The sequence below is a fragment of the Meleagris gallopavo genome, chromosome 13 (assembly GCF_905368555.1).
Source record: "Meleagris gallopavo chromosome 13, MGAL_WU_HG_1.1, whole genome shotgun sequence".
NCBI classification, from domain to species: domain Eukaryota; kingdom Metazoa; phylum Chordata; class Aves; order Galliformes; family Phasianidae; genus Meleagris; species Meleagris gallopavo.
The window spans coordinates 10887281-10900041 of record NC_139416.1 but is presented as its reverse complement, the minus strand read 5'-3'; the positions used below and the strand labels follow the sequence as shown (position 1 = coordinate 10900041).

The 12761-nt window shown below is 39.7% G+C and overlaps 1 protein-coding gene across 1 annotated transcript in view; it reads left to right on the top strand.

Annotated features, from left to right (window-relative positions):
- The window catches only part of BEAN1 (brain expressed associated with NEDD4 1), a 40617-nt gene that overhangs the window by 22962 nt on the left and 4894 nt on the right, over positions 1 to 12761 (top strand). The window contains exons 4-5 of the mRNA XM_085234788.1: positions 2848 to 3057; positions 4947 to 5088. Coding sequence (XP_085090914.1) covers positions 2848 to 3057; positions 4947 to 5088 — 352 coding nt within the window. The remainder of the gene's footprint in view (positions 1 to 2847; positions 3058 to 4946; positions 5089 to 12761) is intronic.

Sequence of the window (12761 nt, the reverse complement as noted above, 5' to 3'; positions counted from 1 at the left end):
CTCAAGTACAAAGGGAGAGTATAAGTGAGTACTTTCTATCTGACATCACCAATAGCCCATTAAATTCCTATTAAGCAAAACAGGACCAAATATTAGTGCACACACTGAGTGTTACCACAGGAAGAGTCAACGTGCTCAGACACAGGCTGACTTTCATAGCTAAACTTTTAAAAATCTACTAAAAAACTCTGCTCAACTGTCTTTTTTCTTTCCCTTCCCCTTAGCCAAGTTGTTAACCTGCTGTCCCAGCTTCATAAGATCTCACAGCACACACACAGCCTCTCTTCTTTTCCGGAAATTTCGGAATCTCGTAAACACTGAGAAAGTTTAGTTCTGGCACAATGGCCATAGGATCTGCCCCTCAACCGCATATCCCACTGCCTCACATTTAACACTACAGGATCACTTTTCAGAAAATTCAGCCTTTCCTTTTGGCACATGATGTTTTGTAAAAGCTCAGCACATTTCTTGGCTGTCTGTCTTAATTGCTCATAACGATTCTCAGCCAACAGTCAAGTGCTTCTGAAAAATTAAAAAAAAAAAAAAAGAAAAAAAAAAGAAAAAAAACAAAGCTACTACATGCTAATTTTCCAGTCTGGCTTAATATTTCTAGTCAGTTTTCTCGATGTCAGGTGTTAGCCAATGAGAATATACACTGGCTTGAAGCCATCATCTTAAGTGTATTGCGGCTGCAAGACACCAAGTAGCACATCCCAAAGGGAAAGAGCTGGGAAAACATGGATGTTTTCTGAAATCTATGTAGAATGCACTTGCACTTCTACAAGCATACATTTATTTCACAGAACATTCAAGATAGCAAAAATTTGTTAGTTTTAGTTTCTGTAGGAAACAAACTATTTATCTGTTCAACAGGCAGATAGTCAGATATAAAAATATAAACGTGCCATATTTGAAAGCTGCTCTTGGTATATAGAAATAGCATCTCCAATAATTTCTTGCATCCATAAAATTTTGTTTTACTCATATACAGCTAATGGGAGGGGGGGACTTTCCAAAGAAAGTCAAAGACACAAAGAAGAACGCATACGTTTCCACAGCGGTTTACTTCTCAGATGACCTCTGGCCAACAAGATTTCTGAAACTTCCACAAAGACCAAAGGCACTTTAAGCATCCATGTTGCTTCTTATGTTGTTCACAGGCTTACATACTCATAGCTTTTTTTTTTTTTTTTTTAATTAAAGTTACAGTATTGCCTAAATTTTAACTGATCTGAAACTTCTTTCGTCCATTTAATTGGATCAGTCTTCTACATCATCTCTCTCTCCATATTGTGTGCCCCATGTCAGGGAATGAATAAAATGGGAGCCATAGAAACAGCTTTTTTCTGTTTGTAAACTGAAATGTCAAATGACTAAATACTCACTTGCTCACATCATTTACTAAGGTACACATTTCTTCAGGCTTACATTATTTTATAGGTTATTATTAATTATCACAGTTAGCAGACTGATTTCATTGATCACCTGGATATTTAACACTGTGTCATGACCACCACTTGGCCACTTCCAAATACTGGTCACCTCCTAACTTCAGGAGGGTCAGAGCCAATGGCCAGCACTGAAAAACTTTCTAGTCAGGTGTTCCGGATGGATGATTATCTTCAGAATCATTGTAAAGATCACTATATTTCTTATCTTTATTTTGCAGTCTCACTAAAATCTATCTTTAGGAGACACAGAAACAGTTTAGATGGAAAAAAAGTAAATATAGTCTTGTAAAGATATTGAAACAATCAACAGAGACAGATGGTTTCCAATATTCGGGCTGAACGCTTGCATCCCTACACAGAACTGCTGTGGTACTGGGTGGGACCAGAAATCTTGCAAGTTTTTTGGTTTGTTGTTGTTGTTGTTGTTTGTTTTGTTTTTTTAACTGTAAGGTAGAAACAAACAATATCATCATCATATACACTCTCCAAGTGGGACAGACTCTGTAAATTCTTTGCATAATTTCTTCTCTTCCCAAGTACAAACTTTGTTTCCAAAGCTCTGCTGCCTTAGGCAAACAGACAGATTTCCAGCTGTGAAAACTCATTTTTATCTCTTTAAAGAACACATGCTAACGCAAATTTATCAGATATGTAGGCTAAATACAGTTACTCTTTACTTAGATTATGTTAAAACATACACAACTTTAAAAAGATAGATAAACAACATACTTATGTCTCTCTCTGCCTCAATATCTTCACCCCTTTTTCACAGAGAAATGCCCAGAGAGAAGACTTGGAGTTAACAGAATCTGGCAAGACTCCTCTTTCTCTCACCCACAACTCTGTTCACTCCTCTGCCCCACATCAATGTTTTGGGATGCAGACTCATCCCCCAAGCTATAGGATACCCTCTTCTGCAAAAGTATGTTCCCCTGCTTCACTCCTACCCAGAACTTCCTCTAAAAACCCTGGAGCCTTTTCATACCTAGTGACAACACCCAAATCCTTTGTTCTGCTTGGGAGTGACATTTTTGAGTTTCAGCATTCTTCCCTGTGCCATTCAGCACAGTTTTTTCAGCTTCAATCAGTTCATGATATAAAGGGTCTTTCCAGAAATAAGTGAAGTGACCATTGTGCAAGATACATCATTGATTCCAACAGGATATTTCCCAAGCAGGGAAACGATTGCTCAGTGAATCCCCCAGAGTCAGTTAATTAACAGCTCCAGAAATTGGTCTGTTAAATGGTCTATCCCTTAAAGCATGATTTTATACAATGGATCAGTCTCAGGCTGTCTCACAGCACTTGGGAAAATCTCTAGCTTTAGCATCTGTCTGATCACACTTTGTGCATCCCTGTTCCTCACTGGCACGTTCTCCCTGTCTCTGCCGTGCAGAAGTTCACCTGAACCAAAGCAGCCCGACCAGCGAGCTCCCCAGCTACAGTGAGAATGGCAGTGATGCCAGTTTACTTGTTTCTCCCCTCCTGGTGGCTGGAGTAGTGATCGGACTTGTGCTGTTTCTGTCCTGTGTCACCATCATTGTTGGCAGCCTGCGGAAGGACGGGCGGCTGAGACACCCGCACCAGAGGAGAGACACTGCTTATGGTAAGAAGCTAGCTAAAATGAAACAGTTCTTGGCGTTGTTAATAGCTGCTGCTGAGGGCAACAAAGAGTTGGGACGCTGTGCAAGGGATATAAAAACAAAATGAGTAAAAACTTAGAGGCGTTGATGAGAGGCAGCTCTGCAGTTCAATAGCATCTTCACAAAGCACATCCCCACAGCTGGGGGCCGACGTGAACAAGGCCTACAGCATCTCTTGAATGGCGTATTTTCCCTGACACAATGCATGAGTCACCAGACTACTGGTAATTTATTTTCATATCCTCTTGCAGCCCTTGTGTATAGTACATGTTGTGATTTCTTTTTGTTGGACAGCCAGGAATCTTTCAGTTCTGCAGTGTGCACTGAGCTACAACAGCTGACTTGGCAATTAACTCTTCTCGTAGCACAGAAGTTAAAAAAAGAAAATAGGGCATCCAAATGCCATTACACAGACAACTGTCAACATCATTAAATACACTGGTTTACTATCAAAAAAGACTTCTTTTTTTCCCCCATTCTTTAAAAGGACTTGGAAGTACGAAGGTGTAGTTTTAGAATTACATTTTTGGCCAATTTGGCGTTTGCTGATCAGAAGTCAAAAGCCACGTGGTTTGATTCTTCATATATTTAGAGAAAAACAATTACAAAAAGCTACTTTGTAAGTATCCAGCTAGTAAAAAATGAAACGGTAAATAGATTCATGAGGTGCTATGTAAATTTCAGTTCCTTTAAAGTCCCTGAAGTCAGGCCAAGGCATAAAGGACAATTTTCAAACTGTTTCTTACAAATAACAATACTAAAAAAATGGGAGAAAGAAGCATCAAGCATGGTGACATTTTCAGAGAAATTCAAAAGAACTATCTTAAACTGAATTGTGTCAGTCTGCCTAAGTGAAAATTGTACATTAGCAGAAGCCATCCTGCTATCTCAGCATGTGTCCCCCAGCCAGAAAGAGATGGGCAGGAGTCACGGTGAAGCTGGTTGCCTTCAGTGCTGAGCAGAAGGAAAGTACAGCGCCTTATAGACTCCATTAGTGCTGGTAGAATTCCTCGAGCACAGATTGGCAGAGGTGAGCCTTACCAGCAGGATGGACACGCAGTTTAAGAGCTGCACAAGTGAGTCCTGCCCTTTACTCCCTGTTCAGGGAAACGCTGCTTTGATGTCACCTTAAAAGCTGACCCCTGCCTCCAGGAACCATTTTAAAGCTCTGAGTGAAAAGTAAAGATCACTTCATATGGAAGAATAGGAAAGTCCAGGGAGTTGCTGCATTTCCACAATTCAGGACATTCTTAAGGAACTTTCAACCAGAATGCTGAGAGCTAACCATCATCAAAGATACAAAATAGCATCAACTCCTGGGTATTTCTAGAGCTGTGAAACTTGCGTGAAAGCATTAGGGAACTCCTGGAACAGCTAGCAGGATATTTTTTTCTAGTGTTTTCCCATTTTTCTTTTTTTTTCTGTGAGCTTTTTTAAGAAGCACAGCTTATTCTGAACACACACACTTACAATCACACCTAAGCCTGCTTTTAAAAACCTTTGCAGAACTGGCAAGGTTTTGATGCGCGCACTTCCCGGGCACATCAGCAGTCCTGCTTGTGCTTTGAAGTTGTATGCAGCACGACTGACACACGTTCAGCCTTTGAGGCAGAAGACACTTGCACTTTGTACGACAGCACTAAATATATAGTCCTTGTGCAAACACTGCAGCTCATCCACACTGACACGGGCTGGCTCGTAAAAGAACAGAAATGTCCTGTGAAACCTGATTGCTCTAAGTAACAGCAATTCTGCCTCAGATAGGTTTTGTTTTCTGATTTACGGCAGTGTTATAAACAGTTTTATTGTCTCAGTGAGAAAGAAGAGCAAACAGTAACTGCTTGTTTTCCAGCTCCAGATGGCTTCTCTTACGGCGGCTCTTTTGGAGAGCTGAGATCCACCTGCATGGAGGAGTTTCCCCCAGCTTTTGATTTTGGTTCCTATCTGGATACACTTTCTCAGGTCAACATCATGTATCCCGATTCACCTCCACGGTAAGCACTTCTTTAACATTCTAAATATTATAGTCCTGCACTTGCAAAGCCTACTAAAGAGGAAGATAAAATTGCTAGACCAACGTCCACTCCAAAAATGCAGGTCAAAAGACCCTGCCTACAAACACATTCTTTAATTTAAACTCCAGTTTTCCACAGTAGAATGTCTTTACTAAGTAAAAGCAATTGTACAGGCATTTATCATCTACTAATATTCATATTAATATCAATAACTTTGATGGCATATGAATGAAATACACAAAGTCATCTATGAAAATCTTTTTTTGGAAGAAATTATTTTTTAAGTTTCACTTTTGGAGGGATTTTTTTTTTTCCAAGAAGAAATCCCTACCTTTGGTTTTCGACTGTACTGTTACTGGCTGAGGAAACGAACCATGCCTCAGTGGGTGCCCATCAGAGTCCTGCCCAACAGTGTTTTATTATCATTAGATTAAAAGAGACTTCAGATTTATAATCCCTCAGAACCATGACAGACTTCAACAAGTTAAACCATTTAGCCAAGTTTCCAATTAAAGCACATTTGTTACTGTAGTTGCAAGGAATTTTCCTCTCACCAGCTTTATTTCACTGTTTGCAAGGATTCTAAAGCCCTTTAATTTTTCTTCTCTTTCAAATACCACGAGCAACTCCCCACACTTTAATGCTTGCAGAAATTATTGTGAAATAAGCAACCAACATGAAATTGACTTTATGGTTTTAACCACTGTTGTTCACACATGTTAAAGGTAGGACAGCATAAAACAAAGAGTCAGTCTGCTCACAGCAGATCCCACCCAGTGTGTTTGGAAAACATATGAAATAAAAGTTTCAATATACCCAGAATTCAGATATTAACATATGCTGAGGCATCACAAATTACATTTACACAAATTAGTATGTAATACAATCTCCATCATCCCTCTTACCCGTCACTTACTGCAAAGCTAACAGATGTTATTTGACAATCTAAGTAGCCTGATGTGCCACACAAAAGAAGAACAGCTCTTAGTAAACTATGTTTTTACAGATATTTAAATTCCCATGTTACGCTTACTACTGACCTCACAACTGCTCTGAACAGCAAAAAAGAAAGTGCAAGAAATCACTCTAAATCTTTCCGTATTTTCCAGCAAACCTCATTTTTCTATTGTCTTAATATCATTATTCTATCAGAAAGCACAACTGAAGAAAACATACTGTTCTGGCACACCTAGTAACCACGCTTTACTCTCAGTCTGGGATTGTTCATTCTGTATGAGTATCTGCAAAGAAGGACAGCTGCCAGTATGGCTCTTTAGACTGAACCTGCACCGTGCAGCTGTAATTGCAGGACTTTGTAGTGTCTAGTTACCTGGATAACAGCATTGCCACAACTGACTCTTTTCAAAGAGAGGTATTTCAGAAATGATACAGCAGTTTCTTCCATAGCTGTATGACATAGTTCTAGAGGGTACAACAACTGCCCATGAGTGACAAATTTGCTCTTCAGACCATTTGTATACTCTCTGTATGCCTCATGCACCATGAGTTGATGTGTGAAGGAATTCAGTTACTTCCTCCAAAGAATAGGAGAAAGAGCATTAAACTGAGCAGGCTCCAAGCTTTCTACAGAAAGGTACCTTACAAGCAGCAAAGAGTGGGTGATCAACATTTGTTTTCTTCTTTTAAGCAGACTGTGTTTTAAGTTAAGCCATGCCCTTTTCTGACTGCCTGTATACATAAGCAGTAGGGAGAACAGTGGAGAAACCTCTTCCTGTTCTTGCTTTAAGATGGTAACAAAAAGCAGTTATGTACTTTCCAAAGTGTTTCTGGATTTTCCAGACCGGTGAAAGCACGCAGCAAGGCCACAAGCATCAGGTGAGGAGTACATCAGGCAGGCCTTAATAAGAGCTCTTCTGAAGCAGCTCTCCAGTGTGAACACATGATCTTTTTTTTTTTTTCCTATTCTGGGCATGTTCTACAAGCAACCTTTTATGTACTACAAAGCCACACTAGATAATAAATGGGTTTTTAGAGATGGTGTAAATATTTTAGCAGAAACCTTACATTGTGAAAAATTGTTCTGAGTCTGGCATCTAAACTTGTAGAACTTCATATAAACCCACTCACAAACTTACACTGGGATTTGGACCCTCACCCACAAGCCTTTACTAATAAAAGTAGATGAGCTGACACCTAGGCAACAACTTGAGCAGGCACTTGGCCAGGTTTCCATAAGCCCAGGTTCCTGTGAACAAGCATTCAGTACATACCTCTTTAGCACACAGGTCTCAAAAAACTATACTAGTTTCCATTTCCAACCTGAAAGCTGCCCAAAGCTGGATTTCCTGTCTCTATGGAGTTTTCTGTTTGGAGGTATATGCGTGGATGCATGTACAGGATGGCACTACATGATCTCTGCTTTCGTGCAAGTTCTCCTCCTCTGTAACAAGGCTGGCAGAAGCTGCCCTGTCTCATTCCTTTCCCTACAAAACTATTCTGTGCCTGAGGGACATACAGGTGCTCAGGGTGCTACCTCCTCAAGATTCACCTGGAAGACGAGAGGAAACCCAAGGGCCCACACTGACTACATACACAAGCAATCATTGCTCATCCCACTACTCTGCAATTCTCCATAACGTGTCAAAAGTAAGGGTTTTTATTATTAATGAGCTTTTTCTTACTGCTATGAAAGCTACATGTTTTAGAAAACATGTTTTGGCAAATCAAGGAAGTGTTATTAAGTTTTACATCTTAGCAACACAATTTGGAGAAAACTTCAGGAAAAGTAGAGCTTAGCAGATGGCTGAAAGCAAAGCTCTGCAGAAAGACATTTAAATTTACTATTAATACAGGATATATTCCATTGTAACTTTCTCAGAAAAGCATTGACTGAGAAGCACTGCATGAATGCACTGTATTATGCAAGAGCCCAATAAGTTTCTCTACATCTCTCTCTATGCAGTCCTCCATAAAACCAAAGAGTTTGTTTTCTAGAGAGTAGAGCATTAGTAAAGCTGTAGAGAATATTTGGACTCCTGGGTGCTAACAGCATTAAGTGATGTCAGATGCAGCCTTGAAGCATAGAGAAGACACGCTTGACCTTGTGCATTCAAAATATAACATCACCAGGATCAGTCTTATTACAAATTATAACATTTTGAAGAGTAGGTTTACTGAAATGCAATTCCTCTTTCTCATTCATGCAGTGTACAATTAATGGAAAGGTAAGACAGCATACCCAAAAGCTAATAATGCAACTGATAGCATTAACAAGAGCAAGGCATGAAGGCAGCAACGGAAGAAACTGCACTGGCAAATACCCTTCAACACATATTTCACTGAGTGAAAACTAGGTGTTCTTAATATGGCCTGCAAGAGACATCGGCATGAAATCACTGCACACCACGTGTTGCAGTGAGAAGTGTTCTCAAACATACCATTTTACTAAAAACATGCTGTCTGGGTTGATGGCCAAGGGGGTACAATAACCAGTTTAGAATGTTTTCAGTGGAATTTATATTGAAGCTTTAAACCTTGCAGCAAGCAGAATAGGAATTTCCACTGGAGAGCCAGAGGTGTGCGCAGCCACACGTCCTCCCTCCTGCAGCTGAGCCACATCTGGGCACTGCCACAGCTTCCTGAAGATTGAGCTGAACAAGAGCTGCTCCTGAAACCGCTTCAAACCTCGCAGTGCTGCCACGCCAGACAAATGGCTAAACTCAAGTCCACAGAAGTAGACTTAGCACAAAAAGCAGACCAACATTTAGTCAGCTGTGATCACCCTTCTCTCTATTTCAGTGGTTTCCATCAAAGAAAGAGAAACTACAGCTGATAGTTCAGTGCAAGCTGTATCAACATAGCAAAGCACATTTTCTGTAGGAACAAAACAGGCTGCCAAGAAAGTGATCAGTGTGCAGCTATAGCTATTCAAGGTGCCACTGCCCACTCTTGACTTTCCAGCTGAAAGTCCATTACAGAAATACATATTTATATCATCTACTATTTATTACAATAATAAATATGCATATATGCATTATAATATATATATATATATATATAATTTAAGCATTATATACGTTATATATTTGCACCATCATTGGGGAATGAATTTAAGAAAAGTACCTTGGGATGTTATTAATCTTATTGCTTTGATATCTAAACTGCAAGTTGCACTTGAGGCTCAATTTGATTATCACTACAGACATTTCCACGGATCGTTTCCTTACATTACATTTTGCATTAGATTTAGGGGAATACCATGTGCTGAGTTCTGTCATTAACCTGCCATAGTTGCAGGCAGTTACAAAGAATGACTTTAGTCAATTTGTGCTGACAACTCCTATCCACAGACATCCTTTTGGGGTAATTAATGACTTTCTAATGAATTTCAAAACTCTATAAGCATCTGTCAGGTTGATTTTACATGAGGAGTAGAAGGGAAAAATAAAAACAAAATACAGCAAGTATGAACTATCTATTTCCAAGATACTAAGGGTCTCCAGCAGTTTGAGGTGGTATTTTAATAAACAAATACATTTCAGCTGTTACTTTAAGAACTAAACAAAGTGAATAACCAAGACAAAGTAACATGAAATGATTTGGTATTGTATGAAAATAATGTTTAATAAATTACTAATCATGCAGAATTTAGAATATAGTTGGTAAATGGACCTGTATACCAAATGGAAAACATTAAAATAAAAAATAAACCTAAGAAAATATGATGTTTCTTGAGATATGCCACTGGTATATTCAGTGCTGGCAGTTCAGCCAGCAAGGGTAACCTTCTCTCAGGGGAGTTACACATAGTTTCTTTCTTAGGCAAAAACATTGCATAAATATCCTTTGTGGTGTTTTCAGCATAGCTCAAACCTATCAGTGCATGTATTTTCCAGGAAAGAATTAGTGATTACCATCATTAAAAGACAGCAGGTCATCAGTAAAACTGAAAGAATGCAGGAGCAATTTTAGTAGAGACGCATGTAACAGATGAAGTAAACAAAAAGACATCTATCTCACACAGAAGGATGTTTCATTCCCCAGATTTGCCTTTTATTCATTTGCTCCTGTCTGTGACTTAAAAAATTCTCTAAGTAGAACCTCTTCTTTCCGCAGAGAGTAGGTCATAATTTATGAATGACAGCGAGTTAAATAAGATCCTTAGTGTTTCCATAGCAACAAAGCTATTCTAATGCTTATTGGAAGGAGACCAAACAAATTCATGAGGTTATTTTCAGTCCCCCCAAACAATTCAACAAAGTCAGCTCGAAGACCTGCGGTATTTGGATAACATTCTTTTCTTTGCAGGTCACAGTTACATTCAGCATGACGGAGTTATCAGGCATCAGTCCTCCTTCCCTTTCCTGGCATCATTACCTCTTCAAAACCTCATAGTGTAATCTATGATGACAGTGAAGTCATTTTGACAAGAAACGAGGCAAAGAAATGTAGACAGCAGCACATCTCAGTGTCAGTAACCTTCTCATGCCTGTCTGTAAGGCACCCTAAACCTTAAGGTACTATAACTGGATAAAACAAATGGTTTGAAGTGAATTCATCACAAGTACTAGATATAACCAAGGAGGGCTCTCTAAGAGTTAATAAGAGACAAATGATATTCAAGAGAAGCAGTGTAACATGTTCCTGTAGTCCATTACTAAGTTATGGTAACAAAGTACTTTCTGAAAGCACTTGCTTTTTTCGTCTGAAGGGATTTTCCTTGTGACTGCTGTACAAACATCAAACACCAGGTACTTTTTATGTAAACAACATCTTCTCAGAACTAATCTCTCGAATAAAATGACTACCAATGTATTTTTTGCAAGAAGCTAGCAAGCATTTTTGGTTTCACACCGAAATCACGCAACTGAAAATGCAAGAGCATTTCGGTGTGAAACCAGAAAGAAAAAGAGTGGCAGCATGAAGCAGGGCAGAGAACACTTCCCTTTAGCATTACAGACACTGGCTCATGCTGAAGCCACAGCTTTGTGCAAGTCCAAGCTTCACAGCTGTCAACGTCTCAGCTGAAAACAACAAAACTAGATACTATACTTAAGTGACTTGCACATAACAGTATAAATTTAATATGAGGAATGATCATTACTGACTGCTGTCGATACAGTGGTTCTTTACAGTGGCAGCCCTCATTACACAGAACGTGTTCTTCTTGCCCCCCCCGGTACTGGAGCCCTTACTAGCTGATAAGAAGGCAGCTCATTTATTCTGTCCCAGACTGCTCTGTTTGCAAGAAAAAATAAAGAAAGCTCAAAGCTATGTCAAAAGCTCGGAGTACATTGCAGAGCAACTCAGCAGCACCTCTTAGTTCTTGACGCACACCTTGCTGCAGAAGAAGGCAGGATCTATTCACGTCTTCCCCCATGTGAAACTTTGCAACTACAGGTGCAACACTTTGAAGAGAATATGGAAAACTAAGTATCCACACCATAAACTGCTAATGCAATATAACAGTTTATCTTAAAAACAAGCTATTTTAATGATTTGTAGTTGCCTTCTTGGCCATAAAGTACTGCCATGAGTGAGCTAAAAAGTTCTTTAACTGAAAAGAGATGTATTTTTATCCATCCTATACAGGAAGAAGATATTACTATATATAATTATAGAATCTTTTGAGTTGGAAGAGTCAACTCCCCTGCAGTGAGCAGGGACACCCACAGCTCCGTCAGGTGCTCGGAGCCCGGATCAGTCTGACCTTGAATGTCTCCAAGGATGAGGCTTCCATCACCTTTCTGGGCAACCTGTGCCTGTGTCTCACCACCCTTATTATTAAAAACTTTTTCCTTATATCCAATCTAAATCTCCTCTCTTCTAGTTTGAAACAATTTCCCCTTGTCCTATCACGACAGACCCTGAAGTTTGCTCAAGAGTTTGTCCCCTTCCTTCTCATAGCTCCCCTTTAACTACTGAAGTGCTGCTGTCAGCTTTCCCCAGAGCCTTCTCTTCTCCATGTCTATCAGCCTGTTCTCATAGGAGAGGCATTTCATCCCTTGGATTGTTTTTGTGTATATACTGATATTTAGAACAAAACACCAAAATTGCAGGTTTTAAATACCATAATTTGCCACCCAGGTGTCTTGATGCATAAAGGTCTCCTTCACAAAGGCCACTTCAATATTTGTCTCACCAAGCCTTTTAGTTTTATGGAGCTAAGCTACAGTCCATAAAAGATATCAAACTAAATCCAAGGGAAAGAAATGCGGATGATCAGGTAACAGCAGTGAGCAGAAGGCTCACACTGTGCCCATTCTCTTTCAGGTCAGTGGCAGATTCTGGGCGCTGGGCCCAGGCCCAGAATCAGCAGACAGACAGGTTTCCTCCTTTTTGCAGCTCAGCAAACGGATTCACAGTTTTCCACCTCAAAACTCACATTACTGTGGGCTTTCCAAAACCAGAACTCTTTTCCCTCTTTTGCTATGGTAACAGGACCCAGCAGGTGCTATTCACTAGCCTGATTAAATCAGTCAAAACCAGTGGAAAGATTTCAAATACATTCACTGGGCTTTAGGTCAGCAAAATGTAAATTAAGTAAAGATGCAGTTCAGAGGGAGTAATCCTGCAAAGAGAGATTCTTCCTTTATTCTCAGTTTGTGATTGAAGTCTAAAATCTTGTAAAAGAGCAGCAGGTTCACTTTGAATTGCAGTGGGCTTAGTAGATACTGGACTTCAGTCTCTTC